General features: G+C 44.0%; 1 protein-coding gene across 1 annotated transcript in view; it reads right to left on the bottom strand.

Moving 5' to 3' along the window:
* The window catches only part of LOC132832116 (cystathionine gamma-lyase-like), a 71,341-nt gene extending 54,575 nt beyond the window's left edge, over nt 1-16,766 (bottom strand). Inside the window, exon 1 of the mRNA XM_060849836.1 lies at nt 16,590-16,766. Coding sequence (XP_060705819.1) covers nt 16,590-16,766 — 177 coding nt within the window. The remainder of the gene's footprint in view (nt 1-16,589) is intronic.
* Between the last annotated feature and the right edge of the window lie 1,006 nt (nt 16,767-17,772).

The raw sequence follows: 17,772 nt of genomic DNA, 5'->3' as shown, positions 1-17,772 counted from the left end.
TAGAAAAATACAGCGCAGTACAGGCCCTTCGGCCTTTGATATTGCGCCGATCGAAGCCTACCTAACCTACACTAGCCCAATAACGTCCATTTGCTTATCCAATGCCCGCTTCAATGACCATAAAGAGGGAGAGTCCATCACTGCTACTGGCAGGGCATTCCATGAACCCACAACCCGCTGAGTAAAGAATCTACCCCTAACATCTGTCCTATACCTACCACCCCTTAATTTAAAGCTGTGTCCCCTAGTAACAGCTGACTCCATTAGCGGAAAAAGGTTCTCACTGTCAACCCTATCTAAACCCCTAATCATCTTGTACACCTCTATCAAATCTCCCCAAAACCTTCTTTTCTCCAATGAGAACAGCCCCAAGTGCCTCAGCCTTTCCTCATACTATCTTTCTACCATGCCAGGCAACATCCTGGTAAACATCCTCTGCACTCGTTCCAATACCTCCACATCCTTCCTATAGTATGGTGACCAAAATTGCACACAATACTCCAGATGAGGCCGCACCAGAGTCTTATACAACTGCAACATGACCTCAGGATTCCGGAACTCAATTCCTCTACCAATAAAGCCCAGTACACCATATGCCTTCTTCACAGTACTATTTACCTGGGTGGCACCTTTCAGAGATCTGTGTACATGGACACCAAGATCCCTCTGCTCATCCACACTACCAAGTAGCGTACCATTAGCCCAGTAATCCATCTTCTTGTTACTCCTACCAAAGTGAATGACTTCACACTTAGCTACATTGAACTCCATTTGCCACCTTTCTGCCCAGCTCTGCAACTTATCTATATCCCGCTGTAACCTGCCACATCCTTCTTCGCTGACCACAACTCCACTGACTTGCATGTCATCCGCAAACTTGCTCACCCAGCCTTCAAGCCACTCCTCTAGGTCATTTATAAAAATGACAAACACCAATGGTCCCAAAACAGATCCTTATGGAACACCGCTAGTAACTGCACTCCAAGATGAACCTATACCATCAACTACTACCCTCTGTCTCCTTCCAGCCAGCCAATTCCTAATCCAAACCTCTAATGCACCCTCAATGCCATACCTCCGTAGTTTTTGCATTAACCTGCCATGGGGTACCTTATCGAACGCCTTGCTAAAATCCATATACACCACATCTACTGCTTTACCCTCATCCACTTCCTTGGTCACCTTCTCAAAGAACTCAATAAGGTTTGTGAGGCACGACCTGCCCTTCACAAAACCATGCTGACTATCTTTGATCACATTATTCCTATCCAGATGTTCATAAATCCTATCCCTTACAATTCTCTCTAAGACTTTGCCCACAACAGAAGTGAGACTCACTGGCCTATAGTTACTAGGGCTATCCCTACTCCCCTTCTTGAACAAGGGGACCACATTCGCTATCCTCCAGTCTTCTGGCACTATTCCCGTAGACAACGACGACATAAAAATCAAGGCCAATGGCTCCGCTATCTCCTCCCTAGCTTCCCAGAGGATCCTAGGATAAATGCCATCAGGCCCAGGGGACTTATCTATTTTCATCCTTTCCAGTATTCCCCAGACCTCTTCCCTACATACCTCAAGGCCATCCATTCTAATCACTTGTGACCCAATATTCACATCAGCAACAGTGTCCTGTTCCTGAGTGAATACTGACGAAAAGTATTGATTTAGTGTCTCTCCAATCTCCTCCGCCTCCACGCACAACTTCCCACTACTATCCTTGACTGGACCGATACATACCCTAGTCATCCTTTTATTCCTGACATACCTATAGAAAGCCTTTGGGTTTTCCCTAATCCTACCAATTAAGGACTTTTCATGTGCCCTTCTCGCTGCTCTTAGCTCTCTCTTTAGATCCTTCCTGGCTACCTTATAACTCTCAATCGCCCCAACTGAACCTTCAAGTCTCATCTTTACATAGGCCGCCCTCTTCCCTTTCACAAGGGATTCCAATTCCTTATTAAACCTCGGCTCCCTCACAAGATCCTTAACTCCCTGCCTGACTGGTACATACTTATCAAGGACACCCATTAGCTGTTCCTTGAACAATCTCCACATATCATTTGTGTTCTTCCCTTGAAGCCTATTTTTCCAATCAACGCATCCTAAGTCATGCCTCACCGCATCGTAATTTCCCTGCCCCCAGCTATAACTCTTGTCTGCAGTGCACACTTATCCCTCTCCATCACTACAGTAAAAGTCAGTGGGCGGCACGGTGGCACAGTGGTTAGCACTGCTGCCTCACAGCGCCTGAGACCCGGGTTCAATTCCCGACTCTGGCGACTGACTGTGTGGAGTTTGCATGTTCTCCTCGTGTCTGCATGGGTTTCCTCCGGGTGCTCCGGTTTCCTCCCACAGTCCAAAGATGTGCGGGTCAGGTGAATTGGCCATGCTAAATTGCCCGTAGTGTTAGGTAAGGGCAAAATGTAGGGGTATGGGTGGGTTGTGCTTCGGCGAGTTGGTGTGGACTTGTTGGGCCAAAGGGCCTGTTTCCACACTGTAAGTAATCTGTAAGAGTTGTGGTCACTGTCCCCGAAGTGCTCACCTACCTCCAAGTCTAACAGCTGGCCTAGTTCATTACCTAGAACCAAATCCAGTATTGCCTCACCTCTTGTTGGCCTGTCTACATATTGTGTCAGGAAACCGTCCGCACACATTGGACAAACACCGACCTATCTAACGAACTCGAACTATAGCTTTCCCAGTCAATATCTGGGAAGTTAAAGTCCCCCATAACAACCACCCTGCTACTTTCACACTTCTCCTGAATCATCCTCGCAATACTTTCCTCTACTTCTCTCGGACTATTAGGAGGCCTGTAGAAAACTCCTAACAGGGTGACCTCACCTTTCCTATTTCTAACCTCAGCCCAAACTACCTCAGATGGCAAGTCTTCCTCCATCGTTCTTTCCACCGCTGTAATACTATCCTTGACAAGCAATGGCACACCTCCCCCTCTTTTACCCCCATTTCTGACCCTACTAAAACATTTAAACCCTGGAAGCTGCAACAGCCATTCCTGTCCCTGTTCTACCCACGTCTCTGTAATGGCTACAACGTCGAAGTCCCAGGTACCAACCCATGCTGCAAGTTCACCTACCTTATTTCTTATACTTCTGGCATTGAAGTATACACACTTCAAGCCACCTTCCTGTTTACAGGCACGCTCCTTCGAGATCGATGCCATGTTCCTAACCTCTCTACACTCAAGGTCCTGTACCCTAAAGCTACAGTCCAGGTTCCCATGCCCCTGCAGAGTTAGTTTAAAACCTCCCAAAGAGCACTAGCAAACCTACCCCCAAGGATACCAGTGCCCCTCAGGTTCAGGTGTAGACTATCCTGTTTATAGAGGTCCCACCTTCCCCAGAAAGAACCCCAGTTGTCCAGAAACCAGAATCCCTCCCTCCTGCACCATATCTGTAGCCACGCATTTAACTGCTCTCTCTCCCTATTCCTCGACTCTCTGGTAACAAACCAGAGACAACAACTCTGTTCGTTCTAGCTCTGAGCTTCCAACCTAGCTCCCTGAAAGCCTGCCTAACATCCTCACCCCTCTTCCTACCTATGCCTTTGGTGCCAACATGGACCACGATCTGGGGCTGCTCCCCCTCGCCCTTAAGGACTCAGAAAACATGATCAGAGACATCACGTATCCTTGCACCTGGGAGGCAACATACCAATCGTGAGTCTCTGTCTCACCCGCAAAACTGCCTATCTATGCCCCTCACTATTGAGTCCCCAATAACTATCGCTCTACCTTTCTCCACCCTTCCCTTCTGAGCAACGGGGACAGGATCCGTGCCAGAGGCCTGAACTTCGTTGCTTACCCCTGGTAAGTCATCCCCCCCACAAGTATCCAAAACGGTATACTTGTTCTTGAGGGGAATGACCGCAGAGGATCCCTGCACTGGCTGCTTCCTCCCACTCTCCCTCACTGTCACCCATTTCTGACCATTGTTTCTGACCAAGTATTATTCCATCTATGACTTATAGGATGTTGTGGGCAAGGCATATTAGTAGACAAACGAGAAAGTGAGGACTGCAGATGCTGGAGTACCAGAGTTAAAAAGTGTGGTGCTGGAAAAACACAGCAGACCAGGCAGCATCCGGGGAGCTGGAGAATCGGCGTTTTGGGCATTAGCTCTTCTTTTTTTCCTGATTCTTGAAGAAGGACTTACGCCGGAAACGTGGATTCTCCTGCTCCTCGGATGCTGTGTTTTTCCAGCACCATATTTTTCAATATTAGTAGACATAACCAGCACAGTAACATGGTGGCTCAGTGGTTAGTGTTGCAGCCTCACAGTGCCAGGGTCCTGGGTTCAATTCTAGCTTCAGGTGACTGTCTGTGTGGAGTTTGCATATTCTCTCTGTGTCTGTGTGGGGGTGCTCTGGTTTCCTCCCACAATCCAATGATGTGCCGGTCAGGTGGATTGGCCATGCTAAATTGCCCATACTATGAGGTGCATCATTCAGAGGGAAATGGGTCTTGGTGGGTTACTCTTTGGAGGGTTGGTGTGGACTGGTTAGGCCAAATGGCCTGCTCCCACACTGTGGGGAATCTAATCTAACCAGAAAATTGAGACGTAATGATTGCAGCCAACACATACGATTCTAAAGCCCCTTTGGACTTCATGTTGAAATGTCACTTGACGTATACCTTAATCTTTGCAGTCGATCTGCCTGGACCATGTGGTTTTATCTGTGTCGGTTGTTCTTTAACCATGATATTTGATTGGATAGGACAGAGACACACACCACTGTGTCAAGCTTAATTTGAGTTGTATGACCACCAACATAAAAAGTTCAGTCATATCCAATTCTGATTTCCTATTTCCCCTACAAATGTCTCTGGTATTTCCTCTAACAAAGACATATCTTTGTATAACAATATCTATTCTAAACTAGGCATATTCTGGAATTCAGGTACCTCTTCCAGAGGTTCTCGTCCCAGCATTTCGATTTTCCTGGGTATGCACTCACTCTCTTCTTGGGAAACTCTTTTGAAAATAACTGATCTTTTTACAGAAGTGACATATATGTGTCATAGCTGGATATTGCTTTAGCTTGTAAGGCTTTTTTTTTCATCCTGTAGCATCCTCACTGGCTATTTTTATCTGATATTTTGTCTACATTTTGTGTTGGCTCGGCATGTGTTTGTTTAGTGTGTTTGTACCTTATGAAGTTGATAGGCTATGTTGTTTCTCCTTTCAGGATTTGTTTGTGATTCTTCCTAATTTCAGCTTCCAACACAATCTGAAATGCTTTTAACAATGCTGGATCATTTTTTGGACTGTCTAACAAAGACTGTCTCACAATTTCAACAATAATTCTGTTTCTTATGAACTTTGATTGTAAAGTCCTATATTCATAGGTTTCAACTCATCTGTGATTCAGCCCATTGAGTCTGCACCAACCCTCCAAATGGCAGCTTATCCAGACATAGCCGCCTATCCTATCCTTGTAACCCCACATTTACAATGGCTAACTAATCTACACATCCCTGGACATGATGGGAAATTTAGCATGGTCAATCCACCTAAGCTGTACAGTTTTGGACTGTAGGAGGAAACCTGAGCACCCAGTGGAAACCTATGCAGATGTAGGGAGAATGTGCAAACTCCATACACACAATCATCCAAAGCTGGAACTTGAGTACCCGGTACTGTGAGGCAGCAGTGTTAACCACTGAGCCCACTGTGCCTCCATTTTTGAAATTGTCTTTGGATTCTTCAGTAAGTTGACTCCTGTATTAAATCTTGCCCATTCCAGAATTCTATTTCTTTTTAGGTTAACGTAATTGTCAAAAAGGATTACAAAAGTCATTAAAATTGTCTGAGTCTTCTTCTATTTCTGACCACTTTATACAATTATTATCAATACGACCTATAGAATATATTAGTGCATTAAATTGCTCTGCTTTTGATATGATATTTAACTTTGCAGCAATTTGTATTTTTTTGTGTTTTAATAATTGTTTTCTCCACATGGTCCACTCTTGCGTTTTGTTAGAACCATTTCTAATCTTGAATCTGCTAGGAAATATGTCTTTTTTCCAGTTCTTCTTAATGCACTAATTATAATTGTGACTATGAGAGTATTTTATATCTGTTCTATTTCAATATTGCTTTAAAGCTGATGTTTTGGAAACTTGCCTTCTTGTATTCAGAAATATTGTTTTACTTTAAATTATTCTGAATCTTACTGGATCTTCACAGCTTTATGTTTATTTGGCAGTATTTAATAATGCTATATTACAGTTGAATTGTACCAAATTATGTGAAAAGCTTTAAATCTTGTTTAGAGGTTGTTCTGTAGTAATCTACTGCTTTGAAATTATAAATCTTTTCTCTTCTAAAGCACTTGTATATCCAACATTGTTCATAGTTTTAAAATTCTGTACTGCAGCAATACTATCCTACAAAGCTTGTAAAATATTTTAAACGTTCAGTATAATTCTCCTGGTCTTAGGAAACAAAATAGAGGATTCTTGCCTTTTTGTTTGTAGGATATTTCCCTCCTTTTTGGAAAACTAGATGGTTCACATCCTTTTCTCTTCTTCTTGGAAAGATTTGTGCCTAACTTTCCGAAATAAATGGCACATTTTCACTCTTGACACCATTAAAGTACATTTCAATTTACAAATAAAATTTTCCTTGCTTTTGAAATGCTTTACTGTTCTAAATCTTCTTTGGTGGTAGACTTGGGATGTTTAGTTTTGTTTCTAATATTTCCACCTTATATATTAAAATGATGGCCCCATTGAAACTTAGGTACTGACTTTTTTTGGCACCTGTTTGTGACTAGCTTTAACTAGCAAATGCTTATATTTACTTTATCAGCCTCCAAGCCTGTGATTTGAACAGTTAAGTAGCCATTCTACCCTTTTTCCTTAAGGATTTAACTTGTCGCTGAAGTCCTCAATGTCCAGTTACATTACGTTGCCAAACTCTGATTCAAATCCGCTCTTTTCTGCCAAAGTGTAATTGTCTGTAGCACATACAGCCGTCTTTGGATATTTTATCCCAGGTCTGGTTTTGTTTTCTCCTCAGGTTATGGCTACTAAGCTGTTACCTCCACAGGCGTGAGCTGATTGATCACTGTTTAAATGATTCCAGAAATTGACTGTCTGGCTGCTCCTCTGTTAAAGTAATAATTCACTTTTAGGCAGAATTACAGTTTAATTTTGGAATTCAAAGGTTTCTGGAATTTTTTCACTCTTGGTATTTATTTCAGGATTTTACATAACAGCACTGTTAGTATATAATACTCTGTTGCTTGTGGTAAACTGTCTTCACTAATCCTCCTTCCTATAGCCAAACTTACACCATCAACTACTTCCCTCTGTCTCCTTCCAGCCAGCCAATTCCTAATCCAAACCTCTAATGCACCCTCAATGCCATACCTCCGTAGTTTTTGCATTAACCTGCCATGGGGTACCTTATCGAACGCCTTGCTAAAATCCATATACACCACATCTACTGCTTTACCCTCATCCACTTCCTTGGTCACCTTCTCAAAGAACTCAATAAGGTTTGTGAGGCACGACCTGCCCTTCACAAAACCATGCTGACTATCTTTGATCACATTATTCCTATCCAGATGTTCATAAATCCTATCCCTTACAATTCTCTCTAAGACTTTGCCCACAACAGAAGTGAGACTCACTGGCCTATAGTTACTAGGGCTATCCCTACTCCCCTTCTTGAACAAGGGGACCACATTCGCTATCCTCCAGTCTTCTGGCACTATTCCCGTAGACAACGACGACATAAAAATCAAGGCCAATGGCTCCGCTATCTCCTCCCTAGCTTCCCAGAGGATCCTAGGATAAATGCCATCAGGCCCAGGGGACTTATCTATTTTCATCCTTTCCAGTATTCCCCAGACCTCTTCCCTACATACCTCAAGGCCATCCATTCTAATCACTTGTGACCCAATATTCACATCAGCAACAGTGTCCTGTTCCTGAGTGAATACTGACGAAAAGTATTGATTTAGTGTCTCTCCAATCTCCTCCGCCTCCACGCACAACTTCCCACTACTATCCTTGACTGGACCGATACATACCCTAGTCATCCTTTTATTCCTGACATACCTATAGAAAGCCTTTGGGTTTTCCCTAATCCTACCAACTAAGGACTTTTCATGTCCCCTTCTCGCTGCTCTTAGCTCTCTCTTTAGATCTTTCCTGGCTACCTTATAATTCTCAATCCCCCCAACTGAACCTTCACGCCTCATCTTTACATAGGCCACCCTCTTCCCTTTCACAAGGGATTCCAATTTCTTATTAAACCACGGCTCCCTCACAAGACCCTTTACTCCCTTCCTGACTGGTACATACTTATCAAGGACACCCATTAGCTGTTCCTTGAACAATCTCCACATATCATTTGTGTTCTTCCCTTGAAGCCTATTTTTCCAATCAACGCATCCTAAGTCATGCCTCACCGCATCATAATTTCCCTGCCCCCAGCTATAACTCTTGCCCTGCAGTGCACACTTATCCCTCTCCATCACTAGAGTAAAAGTCACCGAGTTGTGGTCACTGTCCCCGAAGTGCTCACCTACCTCCAAGTCTAACAGCTGGCCTAGTTCATTACCTAGAACCAAATCCAGTATTGCCTCACCTCTTGTTGGCCTGTCTACATATTGTGTCAGGAAACCCTCCTGCACACATTGGACAAACACCGACCTATCTAACGAACTCGAGCTATAGCTTTCCCAGTCAATATCTGGGAAGTTAAAGTCCCCCATAACAACCACCCTACTACTTTCACTCTTCTCCTGAATCATCCTCACAATACTTTCCTCTACGTCTCTCGGACTATTAGGAGGCCTGTAGAAAACTCCTAACAGGGTGACCTCACCTTTCCTATTCCTAACCTCAGCCCAAACTACCTCAGATGGCAAGTCTTCCTCCATTGTCCTTTCCACCGCTGTAATACTATCCTTGACAAGCAATGCCACATCTCCCCCTCTTTTACCCCCATCTCTGACCCTACTAAAACATTTAAACCTTGGAACCTGCAACAGCCATTCCTGTCCCTGTTCTACCCACGTCTCTGTAATGGCCACAACGTCGAAGTCCCAGGTACCAACCCACGCTGCAAGTTCACCTACCTTATTTCTTATACTTCTGGCATTGAAGTATACACACTTCAAGCCACCTTCCTGTTTACAGGCACCCTCCTTCGAGATCGATGCCATGTTCCTAACCTCCATACACTCAAGGTCCTGTACCCTAAAGCTACAGTCCAGGTTCCCATGCCCCTGCAGAGTTAGGTTAAACCCTCCCAAAGAGCACTTGCAAACCTCCCCCCAAGGATACTGGTGCCCCTCAGGTTCAGGTGTAGACCATCCTGTTTATAGAGGTCCCACCTTCCCCAGAAAGAACCCCAGTTGTCCAGAAACCGGAATCCCTTCCTCCTGCACCATCCCTGTAGCCACGCATTTAACTGCTCTCTCTCCCTATTCCTCGACTCTCTATCACGTGGCACAGGGTACAAAACAGAGACAACAACTCTGTTCGTTCTAGCTCTGAGCTTCCAACCTAGCTCCCTGAAAGCCTGCCTGACATCCTCACCCCTCTTCCTACCTATGTCATTGGTGCCTATGAGGACCACGATCTGGGGCTGCTCCCCCTCCCCCTTAAGGACCCGGAAAACACGATCAGAGACATCATGTACCCTTGCACCTGGGAGGCAACATACCAATCGTGAGTCTCTGTTGCCCCCACAAAACCACCTATCTGTGCCCCTCACTATTGAGTCCCCAATAACTATCGCTCTACCTTTCTCCATCCTTCCCTTCTGAGCAACAGGGACAAGCTCCGTGCCAGAGGCCTGAACCTCGTTGCTTACCCCTGGTAAGTCATCCCCCCCACAAGTATCCAAAACGGTATACTTGTTCTTGAGGGGAATGACCGCAGGGGGTCCCTGCACTGGCTCTTTCCTCCCACTCCCCCTCACTGTCACCCATCTCTCTATAACGTTTGGAGTAACTACTTCCCTAAAGCTCTGATCTATGACCACCTCTGCCTCCCGAATGATCCGCAGTTCATCCAACTCCAGCTCCAGTTCCCTAACACGGTCTCGGAGGAGCTGGAGATGGGTAGACTTCTTGCAAGTGTAATCAGCAGGGACGCTAATGGCTTCCCTCACCTCATACATGTTGCAAGAGGAACATTGCACTGTCTTTGCTGCCATCCCTCTAAAAGGTAAGCTTTAAAAACTAGATCTAAAGAAACAAACAAGCAAAATGCAGCACTTACCTGCTTACCACAACGGGTCTTATTATTAGGTTAGAGGAGGAGGGCGGGTGGGAGGCTCTACCCCTGTAGTGCCTCGGGTTCCTCGCCTGCGCGCTTTTATAAGAAAAAAAACCTTCCCAGGTAAGCTAGCACGACACCAGCTTCCGGGTCCGCTAGGCGCTTAAAAAAAACTTTAAATTTTAGCCGTTAAAAAAACAATAACTGGACTATACCGCGACTTAAAAAAAAACCACCAGACAGCCGTTACCTGCAGTTACTAGTGGTGTTCCACAAGGATCTGTTTTGGGACCATTGCTGTTTGTCATTTTTATAAATGACCTAGAGGAGGGGCTTGAAGGCTGGGTGAGCAAGTTTGCGGATGACACGAAAGTCGGTGGAGTTGTGGACAGCGAAGAAGGATGTGGCAGGTTACAACGGGATATAGATACGTTGCAGAGCTGGGCAGAAAGGTGGCAAATGGAGTTCAATGTAGCTAAGTGTGAAGTCATTCACTTTGGTAGGAGTAACAAGACGATGGATTACTGGGCTAATGGTACGCTACTTGGTAGTGTGGATGAGCAGAGGGATCTTGGTGTCCATGTACACAGATCTCTGAAAGTTGACACCCAGGTAAATAGTGCTGTGAAGAAGGCATATGGTGTACTGGGCTTTATTGGAAGAGGAATTGAGTTCCGGAGTCCTGAGGTCATGTTGCAGTTGTATAAGACTCTGGTGCGGCCTCATCTGGAGTATTGTGTGCAGTTTTGGTTGCCATACTTTAGGAAGGATGTGGAGGCATAGAAAGATCATATGAGGAAAGGCTGAGGCACTTGGGGCTGTTCTCATTGGAGAAAAGAAGGTTTAGGGGAGATTTGATAGATGTGTACAAGATGATTAGGGGTTTAGATAGGGTTGACAGTGAGAACCTTTTTCCACTAATGGAGTCAGCTGTTACTAGGGGACACAGCTTTAAATTAAGGGGTGGTAGGTATAGGACAGATGTTAGGGGTAGATTCTTTACTCAGCGGGTTGTGAGTTCATGGAATGCCCTGCCAGTAGCAGTGGTGGACTCTCCCTCTTTATGGTCATTGAAGCGGGCATTGGATAAGCATATGGAGGTTATTGGGCTAGTGTAGGTTAGGTAGGCTTCGGTCAGCGCAACATCGAGGGCCGAAGGGCCTGTACTGCGCTGCATTTTCTATGTTCTATGTTCTAATTCAAAAGCTTGTTCAGCAGCTGATGGTGGAGAGTAGATCACAAGTAAGTCTTAGCAGAAGATGCTCCTGCCTTTCATAACTTTTGGATATATATACAGATTACATTGATTCTTCAGCATAATAACTATTAGTAACAAGATGTCAAGACATAAGATGTTGGGAGACTGTGTCCTACTATCACCAGCTCCAAACTGCAACTGCCTGAACTGCACCATGTTTCATCCAAAGGGTGTACTAGATATCAGACTGAATGGAGGTTCCATAATTCATACATTACCTCTTTTCAGAACCATTAACCTACATGACATTCCATTAATGAAATGCAGTGCCCACTAATTATTCATGCCATAATAAATACTCAGACACCTTTCAAGTGACTAATAAAGCTATAATCAGAATAAAAAGGAAAGGTTAACTTTCATAGTCAAATAAAACCTTCTGCGTCCTAAAACTGCAAAGAGACAGAGCGCATCATCTTAAAGACCTAACACTACAACTTAACCAACTTTGGAAATGAAGCAGATTATTTCAAACATCTCTTTTGTTTTTCTTTTTCTCCTTTAAGATAAGCAAAATATTTCAAACAGTGCAAGTTGGATTCCTGCCAAAAACATTTTCAAGGTGGGAGCTTATCTCTCCAAAGACAAGCTGTTCCTTTTCCACAGATGCAGAAATAAATTTAGTGAATAACACATTAATCAGCAACTTTAATTTAAATTATTTATTTTATTTTTGTCTAATTCGGCACTTCACAATTTTAAATTGAAGCAAACAGGCTCAATAACCACATTTATATGGTTCAGAATCTTGTTTCCTGTAACAGGTTGGGAATTCAAAGTACAAAATTCTATTACATTCACATTCCATAGCCCAAAGAGAGCGCAAATTCTACTAGTACACAACCGAACCATGACTAAAGCTCCCCACAGAAGTATACAGACATATAAATAAAACAAGTTATCACTGTTGTAATGGGTTCTTTAATATCTTTACTTTATTCCTAGCTATCCTCTCTTCTGCTTAATCTTAATAGCAAATAAAGTCATAGAGTCATAGAGACGTACAGCATGGAAACAGACCCTTCGGTCCAACTCATCCATGCCTTCCAGATATCCCAACCCAATCTAATCCCACCTACCAGCACTTGGCCCATATCCCTCCAAACCCTTCCTATTCATATACCTATCCAGATGTCTTTTAAATGTTGCAATTGTACCAGCCTCCACCACTTCCTCTGGCAGCTCATTCCATACACGTACCACCCTCTGAGTGAAAAAGTTGCCCCATAGGTCTCTTCTATATCTTTCCCCTCTCATCCTAAACCTATGCCCTCCAGTTCTGGACTCTCGACCCCAGGGAAAATACTTTGTCTATTTATCCTATCCATGCCCCTCATGATTTGAGAAACCTCTATAAAGTCACCCCTCAGCCTCCGACATTCCAGGGAAAACAGCCTGAGCCTATTCAGCCTCTCCCTATAGCTCAAATCCTCCATCCCTGGCAACACCCTTGTAACTCTTTTCTGAACCCTTAAAGGAGACCAAAATTGCACACAATATTTCAACAGTAGCCTAACCAATGTTCTGTACAGCAACAACATGACTTCCCAACTCCTGTACTCAATACTCTGACCAATGAAGGAAAGCATATCAAATGCCTTCTTCACTATCCTATCTACCTGCGTTTCCACTTTCAAGGAGTTCCTGCACTCCAAGGTTTCTTTGTTCAGCAACACTCCCTAGGAGATTACCATTAAGTGTATAAGTCCTGCTAAGATTTGCTTTCCCAAAATGCAGCACCTCGCATTTAACTGAATTAAACTCCATCTGCCACTTCTCAGCCCATTGGCCCATCTGATCAAGATCCTGTTGTAATCTGAGGTCACCTTCTTCACTGTCTACTACACCTCCAATTTTGGTGTCATCAGCAAACTTACTAACTGTACCTCTTATGCTCATGTCCAAATCACTTCTATAAATGATGAGAAGTAGTGGATCCAGCACCGATCCTTATGGCACTCCACTGGTCACAGGCCTCCAGTCTGAAAAACAACCCTTCACCACCATTCTCTGTCTTCTATCTTTGAGCCAGTTCTGTATCCAAATGGCTAGTTCTCCCTGTATTCCATGAGATCTAACCTTGCTAACCAGTCTCCCATGGGGAACCATGTCAAACACCTTACTGAAATACATATAGATCACATCTACCATTCTGCCCTCATCAATCCTCTTTGTTACTTCTTCAAAAAATTCAATCAAGTTCGTGAGACATGATTTCCCACACATTAAGCCATGTTGACTATCCCTAATCAGTCCTTGCCTTTCCAAATGCATGTACATCCTTTCCCTCAGGATTCCCTCCATCAACTTGTCCACCACTGATGTCAGGCTCACTGGCCTATAGTTCCCTGGCTTGTCCTTACCGTTTTTCTTAAATAGTGACACCATGTTAGCCAGCCTCCAGTCTTCCAGCACCTCTCCTATGACTATCGATGATACAATTACCTCAGCAAGAGGCCCAGCAGTCACTTCCCGAGCTTCCCACAGAGTTCTAAGGCACACCTGATCAGGTCCTGGGGATTTATCCATTTTTATGCATTTCAAGACATCCAGCACTTCCTTCTCTGTAATATGGACATTGTTCAAGATGTCACCATCTATTTCCCTGCATTCTATATCTTCCATATCCTTTTCCACGGAAAATACTGATGCAAAATACTTGTTTAGTATCTCCCCCATCTTCTGCAGCTCCACACAAAGGCAGCCTTGCTGATCTTTGAGTGGCCCTATTCTGTCCCTAGTTATCCTTTTGTCCTTAATGTATTTGTAAAAAGCCTTTGGAATTTCCTTAACTCTATTTCCAAAACTATCTCATGTCCCCTTTTTGCCCTCCTGATTTCTCTCTTAAATGTACTCCTACTGCCTTCATACGCATCTAAGGATTCACTCGATCTATCCTATCTATACCTGACACATGCTTCCTTCTTTTTCTCAACCAAAACCTCAACTTCTTGAGTCATCCAGCATTCCCATGTTCAGCTTGAAATCTGGAAGGCCAAGTGATGATTCAATTCTGAAGGTTTTTCAATTTCTGAACGGTCCTGTCAATAGTTTTGTACACTAACTTTCTGTTTTTTGAACATTCCTTCTGCCCCTGCTTTTGGGTCCACTCTGCTTCAATCACAGCTGCAGTAGCTTTCAGGTTGACACATTGCTGCAAAGGTAAAGGAACCATATGCTTTTTGTACAGTGTTGTGTTACCTCGCATGGCTAGTATATCAGTACGCCATTAAGAGACATGCTCACAATATCATCACTTTTTCACAGCATGTGATCTGAGGGTACAAGGTTCTCAAACTCTATCTCACTCAGGATCACTTGGATCATGGCAAGCTGCAGGAAGTATGTATTCTGTTATAAACTGATATTTGCATACAATGTAGCTGTAATAAATATCAGTAGAATTCTCCAATAACATGATATCCATGCCCAGATTTCCACATTACAAGGGATAATTTAAGTATTGCCTCATCAGGTAAAATACCCTGCTGGAGGCAAACTCACATTAGACAGCTCTAAATTTTGATCCAGTTGGTTTGGTGGCTTGACCGCTTTGATTAATAAACTCATTGCTTTTCTGAACACAACATGAGCATAGGTAAGACAAGTAAGAAGGTCACTCACCCTTCCACATTTTGACTTTGACCTCATCCGATCTTGGATATACTCTCGTTTCTGTTTGAAGATCCATTTAACATGTTTAGGCAACATTAAACTTTGCTAATTTCTGATGTGGTGGAGAGAGATCAGGGAGTGACTGCTATGGATGAAGGAATGGGTAAGCCCAGAGGTCACCCTACTCGAAGCTTCATTAGACTCCTTCACACATTGAGTGCTTCACCCTCCCAATTCTCCCTCTCCTTCAATCTCTTCATCAGGACTTCTTCTGCCATCCCTAGCAGCTTCTCCTCCCATCCCCATTGACAGACCTTGGCACTTGCCCTCATTCTACCTCTGGAACATAGAAACCAGGACCTCCTTGTAGTTTCAGAAACAGCCACCACTCCCAGTGGCACTGTGGTGACAACAGAACTGCCAGCCAATCAGATTTGCCAGCAGCTCCCTGAGGTGGGAATTGTTTCGAAGTGAAGGGCAGAAGTCTTGGTCCAACAAAAGAGTGCGAAGAATGGATGTGGGGCAACTAATGTTCGTGGGTTGTACTCTTGGCTGAGTTTTAGGTGATGTGGAAGAAACCCTGCAACTGGGAATCTTTGCTACTCTTTAAAATCCGCGCATGATGATCATAGAATCGTAAAGCTTATCAACACAAGGACTCCTTATCCTGATCAAAATGATCAACAATCAATCCGACTGTTACTTGCTCACTTGCCCCTTCCCTTTGCAAACAGAACACAAACCTGAGAAACAGGGAAATGTCAGATCGTGACAACAGGTGTTAATCTGTGCCCTTTGAGAATCAAAGCCAACTTCAGTCACTTCAAAACTTATGAACTACCATACCAACACCAACTTCGGCAGCTGAAGGATAAAGTTACATCAGTTCCAGCAACTTATTTTGTCCCAGTTTTACATATATTTCCATGATAAAATTTCACCTAATTTACAGAGTGAGAGAGCAAAGTAATGTGTGCTGAAAAGCAACCCATATCATATCCAAAGCAAGGTACAAAACATTCATTTGTAAGCACACATCCAGTTCCTTTTGCCAGTAAACCATCTTTAAAATGATACACACAATAAATTTCTGGTACAGTCATTTCTGCTATAATGTGCATTTCTTCAGTGCAAATCGGCTATAACACAATTGAAGAACTTAGACTATTATTTGTAGAATGAGAACTTTCTGTTCCTGTATTGGCTATAATGTGTTTTCGGTCCCATTGATTTAAATGTTGCTGCTATTACACGATTTTCTTATGACCTGGGATTGCACAAGAACGGAACCAATGCACGATAACAGAACGTGGGATAATAATGTCCTCATTTTTTCCAATAGTGTTTAATTGTAATTTAAAAAAGCTAAAAATAAGACTTTGTCTCTTCATACTTCATAGTCAAGATCAGTACTCAAAACTTAACGTTGTATTGTATTTAAATACTTACTGCAAGTTGGTCTGAGGTGCTCTGTTTCAAACTATCAGACAGAGATATTGAAGGCACCGCTGCCATAGACTTCCACTGTTCAGGTTCTTGCCCCACATGAAGTGCCTGGGTAGAAAATTGTTCAAAATGTGCCTGGAATCCACTCAACAGCTCACTTTCCTCGTACCCTGCAGACATTCTATTTTGTTTTATTTCAGTACAATAACTCTAACTGAAAATAAGTGCACAACTAATGATCAGCAGCTCAAGCTCAAAAGACAATGCACAGGACATGTCATTCATCAGCTAATCAGCAGAAGTTGGAGGTGTGGCTTCACTCTCCAAGGTATGCTCCACAGCCACTCCTTTAACCTCTATTCCACAGATAGACAGCAATGCCCGGTTAAAAACAATGACTGCAGATGCTGGAAACCAGATTCTGGATCAGTGGTGCTGGAAGAGCACAGCAGTTCAGGCAGCATTCAAGGAGCAACGAAATCGACGTTTCGGGCAAAAGCTCTTCATCAGGAATAAAGGCAGAGAGCCTGAAGCGTGGAGAGATAAGCTAGAGGAGGGTGGGGGTGGGGGTGGGGAGAAAGTAGCATAGAGTACAATAGGTGAGTGGGGGAGGGGATGAAGGTGATAGGTCAGGGAGGAGAGGGTGGAGTGGATAGGTGGCAAAGGAGATAGGCAGGTAGGACAAGTCCGGACAAGTCATGGGGACAGTGCTGAGCTGGAAGTTTGGAACTAGGGTGAGGTGGGGGAAGGGGAAATGAGGAAACTGTTGAAGTTCACACTGATGCCCTGGGGTTGAAGTGTTCCGACGCGGAAGATGAGGTGTTCTTCCTGTAGGCGTCTGGTGGTGAGGGAGCGGCGGTGAAGGAGGCCCAGGACCTCCATGTCCTCGGCAGAGTGGGAGGGGGAGTTGAAATGTTGGTCCACGGGATGGTGTGGTTGATTGGTGCGGGTGTCCCAGAGATGTTCCCTAAAGCGCTCTGCTAGGAGGCGCTCAGTCTCCCCAATGTAGAGGAGACCGCATCGGGAGCAACGGATGCAATAAATGATATTAGTGAATGTGCAGGTAAAACTTTGATGGATGTGGAAGGCTCCTTTAGGGCCTTGGATAGAGGTGAGGGAGGAGGTGTGGGCGCAGGTTTTACAGATCCTGCGGTGGCAGGGGAAGGTGCCAGGATGGAAGGGTGGG

The sequence above is a fragment of the Hemiscyllium ocellatum genome, chromosome 34, assembly GCF_020745735.1.
Source record: "Hemiscyllium ocellatum isolate sHemOce1 chromosome 34, sHemOce1.pat.X.cur, whole genome shotgun sequence".
NCBI lineage: Eukaryota > Metazoa > Chordata > Chondrichthyes > Orectolobiformes > Hemiscylliidae > Hemiscyllium > Hemiscyllium ocellatum.
This window is presented reverse-complemented; position numbering and strand designations above follow the sequence as displayed.